The sequence below is a fragment of the Pelmatolapia mariae genome, linkage group LG4, assembly GCF_036321145.2.
Source record: "Pelmatolapia mariae isolate MD_Pm_ZW linkage group LG4, Pm_UMD_F_2, whole genome shotgun sequence".
Taxonomy (NCBI): Eukaryota; Metazoa; Chordata; class Actinopteri; order Cichliformes; family Cichlidae; genus Pelmatolapia; species Pelmatolapia mariae.
Window position 1 is genome coordinate 32,338,164 of NC_086230.1, and position 21,085 is coordinate 32,359,248.

At 41.8% G+C, this 21,085-nt stretch overlaps 1 protein-coding gene across 1 annotated transcript; it reads left to right on the forward strand.

The window, feature by feature from the left end:
- Positions 1 to 2,033: 2,033 nt before the first annotated feature.
- Positions 2,034 to 2,764, forward strand: nog1 (noggin 1). Its single transcript, XM_063470873.1, has one exon. It carries the CDS (start codon positions 2,090 to 2,092, stop codon positions 2,762 to 2,764), a length of 675 nt encoding a protein of 224 aa, XP_063326943.1. The 5' UTR covers positions 2,034 to 2,089.
- The last annotated feature ends 18,321 nt before the right edge of the window (positions 2,765 to 21,085 follow it).

The following is a 21,085-nucleotide window of genomic DNA, read 5'->3' on the forward strand; positions in this document are numbered from 1 at the left end:
TGCAGAGTTTAGTCTGCACTGTCCCACATGTGAATGCGCTGGATTGAGCAGATCTGTCAAGTGTGTTTAGGAGCGATGGTTTATGATACGTGCTGGTCAGATGAAAAATATAAGGGGTGACATTTTCCAGACTTTTCACCATCATTTGACCATAAACTAAATGAGTCGTGTGCTCAAGTGCTTGTGTGAATTAGCTCATTCAAATTGAAACAGAGATGCATTTATCTTAAGCGGATGGTTTATGGCTGATGTAGCAGCTGGCTAAGTTCTTCCATTAAATTATTTTTCAAAGAATGATTCTCTGAGCATGAGTTTAGACAGGTTCACAAATTGTGATACTTTCCATGGCTGCCGCTTAGCGAGCGTTGTTTATTTGGGAGCTAATTTGGCTGGCTTTATTGAGAGGCTCGCTGTGGCACTGGTACAGGCAGAAATATTGTCCCACTTGAGCTGGACACATGCAGTAAATACACTGCAAAAAGTGTAGTTAACAGGCCATTTCATCTAATATTCAGGCTGTAAATCACGCTTTTCTTCAAGCAAAAGGTTGTGCTGGATTTGATGATGTGATTTTGTTTGTTTCCTGTGCAGTGTGTTTCACACAATCTGTTCTTTAAAGAAGACAATCTGTCGTTCAACTGAATGTGTGTGTATATTTTTTTTCTGCGTTTTAAGATTGTTAAAATAATCTTTAACCACACAGTCAGTGTGACAGCATTTTGCCAGTCCTTCATCAGATATTTGTACACATCACTATTAAACTTAAGGTGGTCTTTCTTATCCACATGAGTCCATCAGATGGAAATATTCAAGAAATTTTCATAAAATCATCATTTTATTGTTGAATTTGTGTGTTCCAATATGTTTGCACAGCAACAAGTCTCTAATGAATAGCCACAGTGGAGTTGTTGCTTATTGTAAATTTATTAGGAACTGAGAAGTCTAACATTTGGTTTGAGGTTCGGTTCATTTAAGCTGTGCCAGTAAGTGTATCACATGCCCTAAATAAAACAAATCATTCTGACGGCACATAACCAGCTTTTTAAAATTATTGTTATTAATATTGGTTGGCTAAAACTTGCACTAGGTGAAAACAAATCCGAGTTTTGGGATCCTATAATTAAATATGCCTTTCTAATGGTGGAATCTCAATTTTCTTTGTGTGTCCTGAAAATTTACATTGTGAAATATTTTATATTTCTAATCCAGCCAGCAGTGTAAAAAGAATAGTGTTCACATCCTCCAGCTAAATAAATGTTGATGTAGTTTGTTACATTTGACTGATTTTTGATGCATTAACATGTATGTATGCATTACTTGCTGTTACAAATTAAAGTTGATCTAATAAATGACATGTCAAAATGCTTTGTATTATATTTTTCTTTCTTTGTATTACTGCTGTTAATAAGCAATAAAAATATGGCTTTTAACTTCATGGTGTAAATAATAAACATTAATAAAACTGTTTGTGTAATAAAACTTTTTCTGAGGTGTTTAAGTGAAGTTGTCGTTACTAGTTTGTATTTTTGCATGAGGTGTTCTGGGAGCCTGTTGCAGAGGCTCGCAGCAGAAGGATTCACCGGGTGACCAACACCCCTGATGAATGAAAGCCTGGTTTAAGAAAGTCTGGAAAACCGACAGGGGGCGTCTCCTCTCCCTCCGTCCCCCCGCCTCCCCCTCCGGCACCCTCCTCCAGTGTGGTGGAAGAAGGAGGTATTGGGGATCTCCTCCTAGACAACAAACCCACATTCAAAGAGGGGCACACGAATTACATCACGCTCCGTGCGGAGGATATAACGGAGGTCGCGAGTTACGCTCAGCGCTTTTCTGCAGAGGACACAACTGGAGCATCATGCCGAGCAGAGGCGCGCAGAGCTCGAGGACGCATGATCTGATCTTTGCCACGAAGTTTGTCATTAGAAATTGTTCCACGAAGCATTAGTGGAAACGATCTTTTATTTCTATCGCGGATTTTTATCATGGGAATCTGAATATTAAGGGACTCTAGAGGCGCGCGTTTGGATACGGCTCACGCGTAATTGCGCACAAGTGGACAATAAGCAGCTCCGTGTGCGTGAGGATCTCATCGATGAACATGGATCAGTCTCACCAGTGTATTGCCATGTATCTGCTGGTGCTGTCTCTCGGACTTGTGATGGATAGAGGGATTTGTCAGCACTACTACCTTCTCCGTCCCATCCCGAGCGACAGTCTGCCGCTTGTGGAATTAAAAGAGGACCCGGATCCTGTCTTTGACCCCAAGGAGCGAGATCTTAACGAGACTGAATTAAAGAGCATCCTGGGAGACTTTGACACTCGTTTTTTGTCCGTGTTACAGCCCACGGAGGACAAATTCACCGGGAACGATGAGCTCGATGACTTTGAGATCCAAAAGCCGGGGGGAGTACTCCCGAAAGAAATCCGAGCGGTGGATTTTGACATCCAGTTCGGCAAGAAGCACAAGCCTAGCAAGAAACTGAAGCGGCGGCTGCAGCAGTGGCTGTGGGCCTACTCGTTCTGCCCGGTCGTGTACACCTGGACCGACCTGGGGAACAGATTCTGGCCGCGGTTTGTGCGAGTGGGCAGCTGCCTGAGCAAACGGTCTTGTTCTGTTCCGGAGGGGATGGTGTGCAAACCTGCGAACTCTACCCACCTGACGATACTGAGATGGAGATGCGTGCAGAGGAAGGGGGGGCTAAAATGCGCCTGGATACCGGTGCAGTACCCGATCATTACAGACTGCAAATGCTCCTGTTCGAGTTAAAACACAAGACTCTGAAGATAAATTATAAGCTCAGTATTTTTTTTCTCAAATCTCTTTCACGTGCACTACCGAGTGTAGGAATGTATTTTCTGTATATGCGGTGCCACGCAGTCATATATAACTCCCTGTACAAAATCAGTATTATTTGTAACCAGAGTCTACTTTATTTGTGGAGAATATTGGTTATATATTTTGTATTTATGGAGCGATGGCGCATAGAGCCACGTAAGGACTTGCTGTTTTCAAAACGCGGACGCAGCGAATCGACCTCAGAGTTAAACGTGGATTATTGATACAGTTTTGTGTCAGTGACTTGTTTTTATCCTGTAAATTTAAGGAAATGTGCTATTTATTCTTTATATTCGTACAATAAAACGACACTGAAATGATTTAAACATGATTTTCCTTTACTTCTTATCACTTTTATACCCAATCTGAGCGATTACACATTAAGTCACCTGCCACATTACGCACAGCCTGTAGTTCCCACGCTAAAACCATTTTACGCATCGTGTACTTATTACAGTTATGGTGGCTGGCCTTCCCTGTCTTACGGCTTATTTCATAACAGTACATAATTATAGAACCAGACGGAGATTTGGCTATAAAACTGCTCATTATTGGGGGGAAACGTTTCTCATGGTATCATATTGGTCTTATCAGTAGTCAATTATCACTTTCTGATTTATATACAACATGTGGTCACTGACTCTCTTCAGTTAGCCAGAACTATCTTATCAGTGCTAAGGCTGTCAGTCACACATTGGGTCCTTTACAAGCTGATTATAGAAGAAGTCTCACATGTCTCACTTTCTTTCATCTGCACAAGCCCTCCTCCTCATTTTCAGCCCAGCAGGAGATCTGCTGGAGAAGCAGAGGCTGATACTACACGTCTGTTAATAAGCTGACACCATTAAAAGCTGGATAAATTATTTTCTTCATAGTGCAGGTTGTTCATTAAAGGTCTGATCTCTCCTGGGTAAATATTGAGCGTGCAAAAGAGCTAAACATACAAAAAAGCTCAACTTTCTTTACAGTTTGGAAAGAGATTACAGTCAGTAAATATGCACAGAAACAATCTGATTAAAAATTAAGATTAAACACAATGTGATGGGGAATATTTTCCTGTCGATGATGGAAAGCGCTCAATTTGAGCATAATTTTGCAGCCTTGCACATTCAGTTGCAAATATCAAAATGAGTCATTATAAACATGCTAAATTTATTTAAATCAGGGAAGAACGTGACATAAAATATTGCATTGCAGTCTTGTGTTCATAAGCTTTATATTGCATAGGTATATAAGGCAGTAGTGATGACAGGTTATGTGCTTTACTCAAAAATGAAATTACTCTTTAGGCAATAGATGAATGATGTGAAGAATCACGGTATAATTCAAAGATTGCATGTACTTGTCATTACTTCATAACACTTCCAATACATAATTTTAATCTAAGGCTTTACTCGACATCGTGGTACTGCAGTTTTACCGTAAATGACAGAGCTGGGTTTTCTTCCCTTTGCTGTGTAACACACAGTAATGCATCTTCTCACAAACATAATGATTTTATCCCAGTTGTTCTGAATCAGTAAAGGCAATGCATCTGTGTGTGAACTTTTAATTATTTTGAATTTAGTGGGAAAAGACTTATGCAGTTTACAGCTGTATTAAATAATCTGTATATTCTGTAATGGCCTGTCAAAACATAATGGCCCTTTTCAAAGCTACACAGTGTTAGATTTTAACAGCATTGCATTAAAAAGAAATATTGTGGCTGTCTTGTTCATTGTTATTCAAGCTGACATCTTTATATCTTTTTTTTTTTTTTTTTTAACTTTGGCACCGCCGCTAAAATCCAAGGGATGCTCTGTGTGTTTGATCACAGCTGTAGGGTTTATAATATGAATAGTTTTAATGTAGCGTTTCTAATCATTCCAGTTTTGTGGAGCTGCTTCTGTCTCACACTGACTGAGACAACCCCCCCACCCCCTCAGTTGTTCCAGAGCCTCAGTCGGGTAGACAGTGGGGCACCAGAAAGCCTGTGTTTTGTTTTAGTTGTGTTTAGTCCGTAATGATGCTCCTTAGCCTCAGAGCCAGCTCTGCACATATGCATGCAGCAGACAAATCTCTGCACCCGTCACCGGATGCTAACCTAAGGCCAAAAATTTGTACGACGCATCTTCAATAAAGTCGTCGTGTAGCCTTTGATGTATGTGTGTGTATACTGGATCTCAGGCGGTTGCCGCTGATCTGTTATTTCCACTATACTGTTTGTCCTCTTGTATAAAGTTGGCAATAGTCGGGATTCACAGATGACAAGCTCTGTGCATACCCAGCTATTTCAGGTTTTATGCATCATAGTCTGAAGATTTAGATGCGACTGCCTCAGTAAATATAAATCTGATCATTTTTAATATATTTAAACCCATTTTCTCTATTTTTGCTCTTTTGAAACAGGTGCCCAAGTATCTCTGTGTTTTTAGCAAACTGTCGACATTTAAATTCTCTTCTGATTGTTTTTACAAACCTCTCCTTGGAGAACTTTTCCTCATGTTTCTTATCAAATGAGGAACACAAGTTATTTTTTGTTCTTTCCTCTTCTTCAATTTCAACCTCTCTTTCCTTGGGTTTTTCCTGCCGTAGCGCAGGCAAAGTGCTGACGCCGGTCAGATGATTTGTGTGTGGAGTAATACGTGCTGACAGAGCGCTCGGTGCCTGCAAATACCAGCTGCAGACTGGAGGATGCAGGGTTGCTAATGCCCTTCGTCACTTCTGAGCCGGTTCCCAGCTCTTTGCGTCTCTCTCCTCAGCCTCGCAGATCTCTCAAGTATGAGATACTCGGCAACACATTGCTTTTAGCCACCAGCAATCCATTAAGTTAATGATCTCTTTGGGTATAGGCTCTCTTTACTGCTTTTCTACTCCCTCTTCCCCCCTTTTAACCTAATCAACCTTTTTTATTTCTATGCAGATATTCTGAAGCCAAAACCTTGTTGCTGATTAAATTCTCCTACAGGCTTCAGATATTTTCCTGATCAAAGCAAACTTCTCCTTGTTGGTTTTGCCAACAATATCAAACACGACTCATTCATTTTTCATTACAGATGATAAAAATTACTTTTGATAACGCTGACTGGCTCATTAATAGGCCAAAGGTAGCCTCTGTGGCACCATCATTACGAGTACAATAACAAGCCGAATGTGCCAGCTTAGTTTGTAAAAGTCAAGACTGTGGAGCAATGTTTATTCAGTGGGAATGACAAATTTCAAATAATGCCGTTAAACAGTTGAGCACATGAAAGGATGTGCCGTAATGATCAGGTTTGTAAGCTTCGAATACACATTTACTGCTGTACATGGGCCACAACTCTATAATAAAATGATACACAAAGCTTTCTGCTTTGATGAAAGCCAAAAAATACCTTTTGATCTTCTTAATGATAGTAGCTCAGAGAAAGTTTTGACTGGTAACGGAAAGTGCTCTGTTAAAAGGCACATTTGACTTAAGATATGGCCTTTAAACTTTAAGATGTGTTTTATATTTCAAAAGCTTAATTTGGCAAACATAATGAACCGCAGCCCTCGTTAATCCACCCGTTTCAGTGTGTGCGTACTTTTTTAGTTTTGATCTGAAGCCATGACACTCTTATTTTGCATTGCATGCTATAGTAGATCAACTTATAGATAACAGATTAACCCTTAACGGTGCCTAACTCAAATTAAAAGACGTTAACAATTAAAACGCCTGGAGAATTGACAAGTGACGCTTTAGTACTTGTCAAAGATGAAGATAGCCGACATGATGTCACCCACAGGTTTGTGGAACTGACTGGAGCCTGTAGGAAAAACAGGGCGAGCTAATATAGTTAAAGTTACCATGTTTAAGAGACCCACAGCTAGACGCCTAGTCAGATATCACTCATTGATTTGGACTGCATATGTTGAAGATTCAGAATTGGCAATTTGGACAACCCCATGTGGGGTTTTTGAAGCCAAAAGTGAGCATATTCTATCAAGAGGGCAGCGTGCTAAAATGTCAGCTAATGTTAGCTAACTTGGTTAGCACACTACATCCACAAACTGTACTGGTGCATCACACCGATGCTAGTTACAGATGCCTCTGTAAAGCACGCTGTGATTGCTTTAGTGCCTTAAAAATAAGTTAGATAAATAAATGTAACTCCTTTAAAAGCACTTTAGTTTTCTCAGAGATCTTATTTTCTTGAGTATATGGTGCTTGCTCAGGTGCTAAGTTGAGCAAGCACCTGATTCAAGGGTGAAATGAGTCCATCTGTTGATGAACAGCAGTTTAAATCTCTGTATAAAGCTACTAAGTGGGTCTTAGTGTCTAAAAGTTTCAAAATGTAAATGGTTTGCTTAAATTTTTTTAATGGATGGTTTAAAATGTGTCAAATTTGTCTGACATGCTTTCATTTGGAGTTCATTCATAATTCTCTAAGGCCTGTCAGTGAAGACAAGAACATCTTTAGTGACTGTAGGGATTTGTCTGCGTGCGTCTGTCACTATGAGCAAATCTAAAGACATGTAAATGGGTTTCACTGACTCACTGTCCAGATGTCCAGCCGTGGCTGCAGCAGAGCCCTCTGGGAAACGTCGCCGAATGAAGGCAGGTGTTCGCTCCCAGTGGAACAGGGAACATCTGTTTCTGTTGTTCACACACATGTTGCTCAGTTAAAGCCTCATTTTGTTCCCCCATTATTTTGTTAGAAAGCTTTTCCCTCCTGTTGAATATCGGCTGCAAAACCAGCGCTCTTAGTCTGAATAGGAACACGCATAACCAGGGGTGTAATTTCCACCCCCCCCCCCCCCCCCAATAATCAGACCCAACCAATATAACCCCCCCAATAAAATCATGAATTATCTTGCATAAATAGGCTGTTGATTTTCTTTACTCATTTCAGTTATTACCAGCAAAATAGTTTCATGTTTAATCATCTGGGAATTTACCCAGATTTATTTATTTATTTAGACAGAGTTCTTGACCCCCACAATGTTCAGCACAAAGTTACGCCGATGCGCATAAAGCTTAACCCATTAACAATGTACACACTTGTGTAGACTACAGTGTGTCTGTGTGTTTCTGTGCTGTGCTCACAGTGATGAATCTTCTCGTCCTAACTGATAATCAAGCTGTATGGACAGTTTGATTATTTTTAAAATGGTAATTCCATCTTCTCCTGACTCATAAACAAAGTCTGTAAATTTTACCAGTACTGCATTAATACTTTCATAATTCCTAACGCCAGCTCCTGTTATTGGAATTGTTTCAGTTCCAACTTATCTGGGATTTGGGTGGAAAAAGCGGTTTAGGGGTTCTGAAACACCCGTAAACACCAAGCTGAGTCAGCCATTGGGCTTTGTTTGGAGTATTTATTTATGGAGACGGTTTGTTATTTAACTCATTAGCTTATCAGCATGAAACTGTCAAAACTTTATTTATTCCTGCACATTAAACTATTTACTAAGAATTTTTCTCAATTATATCATTGTTTTGGCACTGACGTTTATGGAATTATGTTGTTGGTTGAACATTGATACAATTAATGGAAAATTGTACTCAACAGATGGTTAACTAGTGACTTTTTTGCCTCATAGATACCATCCACTTCCAATCAGATCACTCAAAACGTCAGTTTCATGAGCAAACATTTGGAGCGGGCGCACTTTTGCTGAGCCTGCAGAGCGCAAATCATTAGCAAATGAGCCCGAGTTTACTCCTTTGAACGTCTTTCACCTACAACTGTTCAGTGTCAAAATTTGAGGTTTGGCATTTGGCAGTTTTTATCACTCAAGCTTTAACTTCTTGTAATTTCATTCTCTGCAATAAAGACTAATCACAAAAATCCAGAAATGTTCCTTCGTGGCCTGACGATGAGCCAGGTCTTATGGATTTTTGTTGGTTTCTGGAATAAACTAAATGTCAGTGATTGAGAAAATTATTTCAAGCAGGCTACTTTTGTCTTTTATATTTTGCTAAATGTTACTTCTGAGATGAAATGGCATAAATCAGTGTACAGAGAATATGAGAAACTGGTGTGCTCTGGGCAGACACGGCCTGTCAAAGGTTTGATTTGTCTGGTAAAAGATGCTGTTTGGCTCTCTGCCTGGTTCGCTGCGCTCTCCCACACATCGCATAATTGGAGGCCTTTGAAATCTCCTCGCTGCTGCTGCTGCTGGTCCTCGTCCTGGTCACGATGTTCAAGCTGAGATGCGTACCATGGCCGATGTTAATTTTTCCGGCATTTTTGTCTGCTGTAAATTTCACCAGGTTGATGATTTGTGGGGGCGAGGAGGGGGCGATCCTGCTGTTTGATGTCCAGAGCTCGTTAATCCAAACCTCATCTGGTATGCAAGGTCAGGCCGTACTTTGATGTACACGGGGGCAGTTCTGCCAAGCCCAGAGAGCCGAGAGGGCACTGTTCATTTACAAAAAAAAATAAAAAATCAGGAGCCATAGCAGCCTTGACACATCTTGGCTTTTGTCCATCAACTACTGTGAAGACGAGGTCTAGCTTGATGAAGAGGCCTCTTAAGCCTCCTGCAGCTAGGAGAGCACGCACGAATATTTCCTGAGAAACTGATTCAATACAAGTCGTTTCCCAAACTCACGGGTAATTGGAGGAATGTGTGAAACTTTCATGTTTTCCTCGGGGAGCCACCAGCGCGGTTTAGAAAGAAAGCACCATGACGATGCAGAATACATAAACCCAATATTGGCATGTGCTGTCATACTGCTTCCATGTGTTTCCTTTTAAAGATTCGCCATATATTCCTATTAAAACAGCTTTCACGCCTTTCACCCCTGAGCTGCTTGACAATAAAACAAACAATAATTGGTTTATTTTGGGATTTTGATTTGTAACCGGTTCAAATCCTTTGGCATTTTTGGCTTGCGGTCCTTTGAAACAGAGAAGAATGAGTGGAAACGGTGTGTTTGTTATGTAAAATTAAGCAACAACGGCCCCTACTTTGCACCCAGCGCAGGAATTCACTGCAATTAACTCTTGAGCGTCGCATGTAAATACGAAGGGGTTCGGGGCTCCGCAGGCAGGCCGGCGCTCTTCACACACTGGATCCTGGGCCTTTGTTCTTCCAGGGCTTTGGCCGGCCGCCACACTGCCTCACTTGGCAGCACCTAACTATAATTTTCTCACAATGCCTGGCGTGTGAGCCGTCCATCATTCCTCTCTCCGTGTCTCCCAAAGCTCCCCCGGCCCACTGGCACCTCTTAAGCCTCCAGCATTTTCAGGTTTACCCACTCCTGAGAGCATGCCAAGTCTTTTCTATCATCTCGTCATCTTGCACAACCAAACAAGCTGCCTAAGGATATTTATTAATTCACTCTTCACACTTGGCTATGCTTTGATCAGATGGTAAGTATCTTGCCATCTGATCAAAGTATCACTCCTGTATCGCTCCTGGAGGTGTTTTGATATTCTCAGATGTTCTGTGGGATCACTGCAAATTGTTTCCAGGTCCAGCTCTGTTCAGTTCACCTACAGTAACTTTAGAAAGTAATAACAAGAGTGCTGCTCTGTACATGTTTTCCTCTTGTTCCTTAAATACCTTTTAGATGTTCACTTGATTCTGAGAAGGCAGCATGATATTGGGGTTTAGAAAGAAATCCTCAGGTGCAAAGGAAGTGGCCACAGCATGGACAGAACCAAGCACAGGTTTGGCACTTTAAGCTCAGACTTTAGATTTTGTAATTTGATTACTGTGATATTGCTCCGAGCGTGTGATTTTATCTATTTAATTTCTTATCTGAATTTTGACAACATTCAATATCATCAAGCTAAAGTTGAAGCAATGCATAATATTCACTCTCTCACTTGTACCATCATGACATAAATGCGATGTAAATATATAAATACACAATTTTTTTCTTTTCTTTTTCTTTTTCTAAAGTGCAGTGTTTGAATTAAACCCAACGTCTAAGACTGAAAAATAGAGTTAATGCAGAGTGCCAAAAGTTGCAGTTCCTCTTGTGGCCACTTGAGGCTGGCTCCAAAAACAATTTCTTCCCCATAGACTGCTACATTAAAATGGCGAAATAAACACGTCTGTTGTTTTTAGCCTTACTGGATAGTTTCCTTCTTCATAACTTTTTATAATGGCTGATTTTTTTTGTTTTCTATAGCAGCGGTCCCCAACCCCCGGGCCATGGACCGGTACCGGGCCGCGAGAGTTGAGGCTCGAGTGTGAAATTTATGGTTTTCAGGGTTTTTATCATTAACTCCGTTTCCCTGGGTCTTTTCCCGTGTTGTAGTTGTGTGCGTTACCATAGCGACCAGAGAGCATCAAGGGGCAGAGAGGAGGATGTTACTCTCAATGTTGTTGGCACATTTCAGGAGGACGCTGCTAATAAAGTTACATAATTACACAGTGAATTTGCGTTTGTTATTATATTTACAAAATACCACAGTTTTTGCCTTGGTTGTGTCATTTTATTTTGTTGTATTTATCCTCGACACCTTAAAGGCCGGTCTGTGAAAATATTGTCTGGCATTAAACTGGTCCGTGGCGCAAAAAAAAAAAGCTTATTCAGAGTGTTGCTGTTTTGTTTGGGTGTCCTGACGCAGGACGTTGTAGCTGATTTGTGTCTACTTGGTCTCACCTGGACTAATTGGAGTTGCTGAGTAGTATGACTGTGGTATGAGGAGTAGTTTGGCTGTGTGATACAGATAATCTTCTGAACACTAATTAAACCACCAAATGTTTTTCATTGGTGGTAGTCAAGGCAAAAATGCTGAAAATAATGTTAGTAAGAAAGAAACAGAGTGTTATATATTATAGACTTTTGGAAGGTCAGATATTATTATGAGTTTATTATAAAGAATTCTTTAAAAAGCCACCAAAGATTAAATAATGAGAATGAAGCTGAAAGCTTCCAGTCTTGATGTATTTGTTTTGTAACTAGAATCGCGTCTTTATGTGTTTATCCTTGGTCAGGACTTTCCACAGTACTTCAGGGTCTTGGCAGCCATGCGGGCACTGCAACCATGATGTCTGCTTTGGGAATTTGGGTCTAAGTGTAGCAATCCAGCGATCTGGATTGTGTGGCTTTTCTCTCTTTTCAGTAGGTGTTGAACTCTGCATGGACACACTGAGTGTTCAAAGATGTTCGGCTCAGTTATACGGGAATTTGCAATGATCGGTTTGAGGGATATTGTGAAGCGTCACTGCAGGTAAACAGTCTGTGTGCTGGCAGACACAGATACAAGCAGATTGTGCAAAGGTCTGCCAGGAGTGCCGCTCTGCTAGGATGCATACTGTGCGAGGAAATGAAGTTTGTGAAAGTATTTTCTAAACTTTGGCTTAGCTGCTGAGACTGGAGTAGCAGTTGTGGTGTTTCCCTGTGGGTATAAGCGAGTACTCAGTGTGGCAACCTCCCGGGTTAAATAAACTGCAAATAACTTGCATTTTCTCGAAAAAGAGAAGAAGATAAAAGAAGAATAAAAGCTTGAGTTTGCAGATATTACGATTTTATCAAATGGTGGAACATAAACCTCCACAGAACCTACAGATTTACTTCTGTTTCAGTTCATTACATAATCAACAGAACCTGAAGTTCAGCATTAAAGGTTATTGGGAGCAAAAGCCCTCCAGCACCAGAGACTGAGACCGAGCCAACCGTGGCGTCTCCATCCTCATGATGGAGCACCGCCAATAGCACGCCTGTGGGTTTCTGATATGATTGCATTCTGTCAAGGTGCTGCACAGGCATGTCACATAAATACTCAACATTTCATGGGCATGATGACTTGAGGCGTGAGCTCAGATATTTTAGCAAATGTGTCAGCTGGTAAATATACACATGGTGTACATGGCACTTAATCATACGGAAAACCTCACTGACAAGTATCTCATCACGGTACATAAATTTAGTTTGAAAGGCATTTTAAGTTTTTGTTTTGTTGAAATACTTCCAGCGAGCAACTCCTCCTAAAACCACAAATTGTCATTTTTGCATTTCTGCTCATGGACAAATGAACAAACATGCTGTAACCTGCTAATTTGGGCGAAAACGCAACATGTCCTTGTACTCCAGCGGCAGGAGATTGCCAGTTAGTTCTGTAACAACATGGATTAAAATATAATATCCAGTGTTGGAAGAAGCATCATCTGGACTTTGACTCGGGAGATTGGTGCTCCTCCTACATGCAGGATTATGCAACGGGCACAGGTGTACTGTTGAGAAAACGGGGTCTATTTTACCCAAAATATGACAACAAATTAGGCAGCAATGCAAATGAGCTATCTTAAGAACTAAATGGGCCCATTTAAAAGGTCAGCTGCTTGGAGCGCTGCTTCACAAACCAAGGCCTAGGTCAGAAACAAACCAACCAACAAATGAGAGAGAAGACAAAGGGAGAAAACCACAGGGAGAGTAAGTAAACTCAGTGCTCAGTCCTAAACCCCCACGCTTTCACAGCAGATGGTTTGGTCCACTTGTTAGGTCTGTGAACTTTAACCAGCTCTGCTGTCAGCCTTTTGTTCAGCTACAGGAAGGACTGTAGCAGCAGATGGGTACCTCAAGAGAAAGACAAAACATCATTAATGCAACTTACAAAAAGCATTGACAAACACTGTAAACCAAACATGCCTGCTCTCATTTACAGTGCAATAAAATGTGCTGAAACACACTAACCAAACACAACAAACCCTTCCAGGGGGGACTGTCCTGTGCACTTCCAGTGACAGCAGTAGAAAGGAGCTCAAATGGGATAGAAAGGAGTGCGATTTTGTTTGGTGTACAGTGCACGGATATGACCAAATTGTTACTTTGATTCTTCACAGCTGAATCATTTTATAGTTTTTCAGTTGCTCTTTGGATAAACTCGGGTATCAAAACTTTTTCTCACGACTCTCACCCCATAATTTACATCCTCTTACTCACTTTAATACGTTGTAAAGTGAAGATGATACAGTATCATTCTTGAACTGTTGCCAGCGTGAGGTACCTTTGTTTGCATACTAACTGGCCTCAGTCATCAGGCCTCTCCCCTGCATATTTTGTGGGTAAAGGGTGCTGCTGTTGTCCAAATGGAGAGAGGGAGAGTGAAGGAAGAAGAGAGCTTATGAAAGACAGCAGCATGGGCAGTAGGCGGCATAGAATGGAAGATTTAAGATTTATCACCGAGCCATGGAGTGGAAAGAAGTGCTGCAAGTCTGGAGAGTGGGTTTCCACTTCAGCCTAATTCAGTGTGAAGTGTTTAAGACACACGAGTTTGGTTTGAGGAGATAAATGGGAAAGCCAGGCTATTTTCCGAGGCCGACACCTCTCCGTATTTCAGCTCCATAATTAACTCTCTCGGTAGGTTTTCGCCACAATTCACTGCAGGTTGGCGATTCCGTGTTTGAAGTGTGTTCTTCGATTGAGGTCCACATTTGTTTGACGTGACAGACAGCTGCCCTGTTTTGAACAGTGTGAAGCTGCTCTGAAAGGTATTTCAGAGGATATGTGCCATCTAGTGGTACAGATGTGTGCAGATGTTTCCCACAGCTGCACTGAAAGTGCAAGTCGATGGATACGAGTGCAGTTTGTCTCTGCTGTGGCTCCAGATTAAAAAGCATGAGTGCACAGCATGCTAACAAGGACTAATATTAGCAGATGGTGAGCTCTTAAGACTAACGCTGAAGACTTTATGTGAGGAATGATTGATGCGTTCTTAACACTTCCCAGTTTTTAAATTATGTGTGTGTCTGTGAAGACGGTTCCTTCTCACAAACGTGACCTAAATGACATGTTTGATGACTCGGCCCTCACACTCTGAGGCCATTGGCTCTTTTAATGGCCGTTTTATTACCTTAGCGTGTTAACCTGAAGCGCCGCTTGCCGCCTAAGAAGGAACCGAGGAGCTGCATGAAAATGATTACACCGCAATTATATCAGCCACTTTGTGCGACTCCTCACTGCCCAGCTGTCTGCCGCCTGCTGCCAAGAAATGGATTAGTTTCACTGCTCCTCTAATAAGACTGTTAAACCAGCAGCATGAGCTTGAATAAATGGATGAAAGCTACAGATAGAGGGATGAAAATAGATGAATATTGTCAGGCTGCAGCCAGTCGTAGCTGGAAAACCTGGCCGATGCAAAGAGGGGATTCTCATTATCTCCAGGAACAGTGAACACCCAGCTGGCTCTTCCTACAGTCAACACCTGTCAAAGGTTCTCACGCAGGACACAACAGCGTCAAACAGAGAGAGTTTTGTATACCCGGAGGGCACGAGTACAATCCCGTCAGTAATAAAACTCGGGCAGACCGTGTTGGTCCTGTAAACGTAATCTGCAAAGTGTTAATTACAACCTGGCGCCTCTGTGAAGCTGGAAGTCAGCTGAGTCGTCAGCGGTGTCCCAATCTCCTTCCTAAACAACACAGCTCGAGCCATGGCGACAGACCTTGGAAACGAGATTTTCTCTCTGTTGGGGTTCCTGTTTGAATGGGCTGCTTTAAACAAATTAAGAGGCAGTCAGATGCTGTGTTTGCGTGACCCCCTTCCTCCTCGGGGGTTAGGGTTGGGGTGGGGGTAGTAGGGCGGGGCGCAACCAGAGAGCCCGCGTTGTTTGCTGTCATTCATGTGGAGGGCCGAGGGTTTGTGTGTTTACTGCACGCAAGCGCTCCTCTTAAGTGCCACTCAATGAAAATGCTGCTCAAGGTCCATTGCATGCCACAAAGCCAGGAGACACCACGGCCGTGAAGCTGCATGGATTAATCGATTAGCGAGAAGTCGGCCTGCTGGAAATTTGAGCTCTTGCTCTGCACTTTTTAAAGTAATTCCAGCTTCTCCATGTGGAATCAATCAAGAGGATTTGTTCATATGTAATAATAAAACGGAACCTCTCTTTTTCCTGATTGGTTGAGGGTTTGTGGGTAAATCTGTAAATTTATTAATCGCCACTCGTTATGCTCACTCTGGTTTTCTGGAAACTCTTCCTGTGCCTGCGTCTCTCACTGTAGCCCCAGAGGACAGGGCTCAGTCAATGAGCCCCGCTCTCAGATTTTGTTATTTTGTTATTGTGTAATGGTTTCCAAAGGTTGATGGATGGCTCCTCTACAGGTCTCCCTTGAGGAGCAAACCCGTCTATCTAGACATTAATCTACTGCTGTGAGACAGACACGCTTGTTTAGCTAGCACAAAGCCCAGTAAGCTGTTGTCTCTGAGAAAAACCTGGCCGTCTCCAGAGCCACTGGAGGCAGCGAGGGCTGGAGCCAGAGTAATGACCTGTGAAATTCACCGATAGAGTTGTCGTGTTGCACGCAGGTCCGCCGGCACCGGGCCTTGTTCACAGCCCACTGCTGGTATCAGTGCTGCTCTCCTGATGCCGCTCAGCCAAAAGGACTTAAAACCAAAATGCAGTCTTTGTGAAACTCTTAAAAAAAACAACAACTTTCAAGCTTTGTTTTCCTCTAACGAGTCGACGATAAACTGCCACTGAAATCGACCGGTAACGAGCTGCTCCTTGGCTAGTTTTGTTCTAAATTATTTGGTTAAACTCAATATCTGAGACTAATTTCCACTGTGCTGTATCATAACAGCGCTCTCAAATATTTACTCGGCTTTGTCCTGTGAAACGGTCAATATTACCTCTCCCTCTCAATCAGATTAGGATGTGAAGCTGAAAGTTGAGGAGGGGAGCCTTTGACGGCAGTAATGAAAGTAGTTGTGTCTTCCCGAGAGCAGATTAAAGAAAGATCAGAAGGGCAAACTTCCCGCTGGCCTCTTATGTCTGGTTGATACAGTTTGACTTAGTTACCCCAGTTTCACAGCGGAGGGAGATTTCCTCCTTATTCTTGCCCCGTGGGTGTTAAAGAAACCGCTCTCTGGGAGGAGAACAAGCTTATATGTCAAAAACCGCTTGGGTACATAAACGCCTCTTCCTCTTCATCATCCTGCCTCCTTTATTCTCAGTTACTTTTTAATAATGCTTTACCAAATTGTGTTATAACCTTATCGCTGCATGCATGACGCACGTGAATTGATTTGAGACCAGGAGTCGTCAGCTAAGCTCGTAGCAGTTGAAGGCTGTAAGGTGGAGCTTTGCAGAAAAGATAAATGTCAACTTAATCGCGTTTTGATAACAGGCTTGATTTTGGAAAATGAAACATGCCGTGGCTTATCACGTCAATAAGACGCACACAGGGATAAATGTGTGCTTGTTCTTGTTGTGTACTTTTGCACAGTTGTGGTTCTTCATCTCCATGAGATGAAGAGCACGCAATAAAAAGAAAAGTTCTAGATGAATTTGACTCGTTTGTTGTTGCTATTTTTTAATTTTCATTTTCTGTTTATCGCAATAATGTTTGTCCTCAATAATCAGTCAGAAATGAAATGTTGTGAAAGTTATAGTCTAAGTTTATATTATACATATTGGTATGTTAACAGTTGCTGAGTTACTTTATGTTATTGATATTTGGCTTCTTGTTCTCAGCCAAGGTGATGGACTGCCCAGAGTATCCAGCCACGAGGTTAGGATGAGCAGTCACAGACACTGAAACTGTGCAATCTGTTTGCATAAATAAATATTTTTAGTTTTAAAATGGAACCAATAAGTGTGTAATATTAAAGGTTTTCTTCGCAGTGATGAACCAGGCACATATTCTTCATGTCTAAGGTGAATATAGCTCTCTGTCTGGTTTCTATTCTACTGTTATTGGGTTTATTCAGAAAGTTAAAGTTGATCTCGTATCAGAACTTCACAATCCCAATCCCCAAAATCTTAACAAAATGGATTAAAAAAGCATATGACCTGTGAGTTTCCTTGTATCAGGAGTATGATACATCCCTGGATGTGCCTCAGGGCTCATGTTTAGGACTTTTTATCTTTACAAACTCCCTCCTCGGTGACGAAGCACAGAGGTGGACTCTGTTGCTGCTTTACGTTAACGTTGCTGGAGTCTGCTGGGCTGCATACAATACGTGTTGTCTTTGGAAAAATGTTTCCCTTTGACCTCCCGAAGCATTTAAGCATCAAGAAGCAGAACATTTTAAAAGCCAGATTTCCCAACTGACTTTCTAACCCAGTAGATTTATCTTAAATTCCTTTTTAAAAAAATTAATTAATGCATTTAATTTTAGATTTGCTGCTTTTTTTAATGCTTTAACATGGCTCGACGTTACTTTCTCACATTTTTACAGGTAGCCGAGGTTCAGTTTTAAAAGTGTTTACAGAGCCAGGATGACATCAGATACCATGACTAATCAATAGGAATCCTCTCCGCCTGCTTGCCCTTCAGGTGTCCGTGAATTCGGAGGCAAGGAGGTGGAGTTCATCTGGCGTAATAAAAGTAAGCTGGGAGGAAAATGTGACAGATGTGGAGGCCTGTGCCAACGAGAAAAGCGAGAGTGGGACTGTCAGACATGTCGACTCCGGCGTGGTGATGGATGAAGAGTGAGGTAAGACAGATGACATCGTCTGTCTGAGGCTGTGTTGTCATAGTGGAGGATTGCCGCTTGTCTTAACCTCTCAATATCAGAGAGCAAACTGAAGTTTGTTTACACTGCTCCAGTGGAGTGATTTAGAATGAGGGGCGAAGGAGACTTGGGTGTAGGTATGCTCGCTGGAGGGTTGGATCGGGTTTCTAAACATTCCCTTTGAAATCGAATAGCAACCATCCGAGGCATTTTAAACCCAACCAACCACGTTTGGCTGAAATCCTCAAGGAAGAGAGGAGCCTAAAAACAAATACAAACACAAAATTAAGTATCAATCCCAATAATGGCCTTTACGTCCCAACATTAGCCAACCTGAATGCAGCGATGAAGCAGAAATTCTTGGTTTAAGGCCAGTATGGAGTCATCCTTTAAGAAATAAGATTTTATAAGTGTCATATCTGCATATAGATGTTTTTTATTTCTCATTCTATTAATTTATTTTGATTTTATTGCCCTCAAAATGAAGTAAAATCTTTTCTGCCACCAAGGTGAGCAAAGGTGAGTGAAATAAAAACCCGTAGGAGCCCAGTAGTTTTTTTTTTTTTCCTGCATTCTTTGTATTGACTCTTTAAAAAAAAACTTTCAACAGTGCATCATGGAAAAAGCTCATTTCTATCTTTTAAACAGAGGCCGGGGTTAAGAAGAGAAGCTGATTGATTTACAGCCTCTTGTGTTGCTAAAACAATAAGACGTCCTGGGGAAAAAAAACACAAAACATCCCTGGAGATGAACTTGCTGAACACTCTTCAAAACAACTGGGTTTGGGGTGTGTGTTATTGTGATGGAAGACGGATTAGAGTCTGGCTTATTTTGCCAGGAGTCAGGTGGGGTGGGCGAGGGCTGTCGTGGATCGGAGTCGGTACATCGGTGCCGGGGGCGAGGTGAGGGCTTGGGCTCGCTTCCAAACCCTGCCTGAAGTCACTGCAGGGCTGGGCTGTTTGGTGTGCGTGTCTGTGTGAGCGCACGCGTGCGTGTTGAGTTGGGGGCGTGGGGTGGGGATTACACTGTCACACTGTTCACACTGTTTATGCATACCAGGCCACTGTGAGTGCCTCTTTGTCGCATAAGTGTTTACTTGAATTTATTTTGGGAGAATTCCACATGACTGGGACGGGGATCTCTATAAATTATGGAATAGAGCGCTTTGTGTAATGATAACTTCTGTCAGTTAGTCAGGCTGTGTGACAGTGTTTTTAAGAGCGTGTAAATACAGGGGTGGTGAAAGAGGGAGAGGGGCGTCTGTGTGTTGAAAGGTGCTGCAGACTTTCCTCTTCATTTAGTCTCCTCAGCAGAACAATAGCAGTGCTTTAAAGTGAGCTTCTTATACCACGTCACAACATATTTTACTGCAGAGTTACTCATTTACTGTAATTGGATATAATTACATTTTACCCCGCTGAACACTTAGATTTCACATTTTAGTTGAGAATATACCGTTACGCTAATCCGCCACATTCATTTTTACACAGCAAAAAGGTTGATTTAAAAGTCTGTCATGATTAATTGTGATTAGAAGTGCGCTCACTGGTACATCTCGTTAATACTGGGTTGCGCTAGTGCCTTAATTCTTCATGGCGTACACTGAACAAGGTGTTGGAGCCGTTCCTCAAAGATTTTGGTCATGATGGCGCGTGAGTCTCCCGTCCCACTACATCCCAAAAGTGGTCAACTGGACTGGAGCTCGTCGAGGAGCCAGTTTGGACGATCTGAGCTTTGTGGCACGGGATGTTATCCTGCAGGAAGCAGCTATCAGAAGCAGCCAGGCAACATTTTTCCAATCGTTCATTGTCTAAGTTTGGTGACACCGTGTGAATCATATCCTCAGTTTCCTGTTCCTTACACAGATGGTGCCACGTGATTGGCTGATTACGTTTGTGTTAACGAGAGTGTACGTTTCACGTTTTAGATGAAAGTATACGATTGTGCTAATCCCACTACATTCAATTTAAGTAAATTTAAGAGTTAGTCACAAGTAATTCCTGAAGTTTAGTAAAGCACACGTTGCTTTCAGTGCAGTTGCTTGGTGGAGTTAATGTAAGAAGCCAGTTTAAAGCTCATGGTTGAAATAAAGAGAAAGAAGTGACCTCTTTTTTTTCCCACATTGATTTAAAAGAAAAAATAATGAAAAGGGACTCTCTGCAAAGGAGACTGATCCCAGAGGCTGGTTACTCCTTTAATTTTTTAGTACATCTTATCAGACAGACTATGATGTCATTGATGCATCACTGCATGAGGGAAGAAATGGGTTGCAATAAATTTAGAGATGATTTTAAACAGCTGAAATGGGAGTTAAACCATCCAGCAGCGTTGGATTGTACTGAGCTTTGCAGACATTTTTGTTCTGTCTTTCAGGGGGTACTTGGCTGAAAAAAAATGTCAAAGGAGGCACTGTAAGAGACGGCTGAAGTCAGAAATAAAGGGGGCCTCAAAAAAATTTCAACAGTCCAAGCTTCTTTTTATTTCCCCTTCCTTTATAGTAGTGAATTAGCGCAGCGTGTTTACAGTACGGGTCAGTTTAGCCAGGATCGTAGTATATACATATAAAATCGGAATCTCCAACCTAAATTTAACAACAAACATCTCTGTACTGGGCTGTGCCCTGTTTCAGTTGGGTCTGTGCCAGGACGGCTACTGTAGCTCGCTCCCTTCCATTACCTGACACAGAGGGGCTGCAACTCCCGCCCATAAAGGTAGTAGCTCCTCCCACTGCAAGAAATAACCATTATGTACTAAATTAACTCATAGCAGTGCTTATCCTGTTCTTATATCCTGATCCTATGTAGGATAATTGCAGTAATGAAACAGTGAAATGATTTCTACTTGTATTAAGAGGAGCCAAGCTGATTTAAAACAGCTTAAAATCA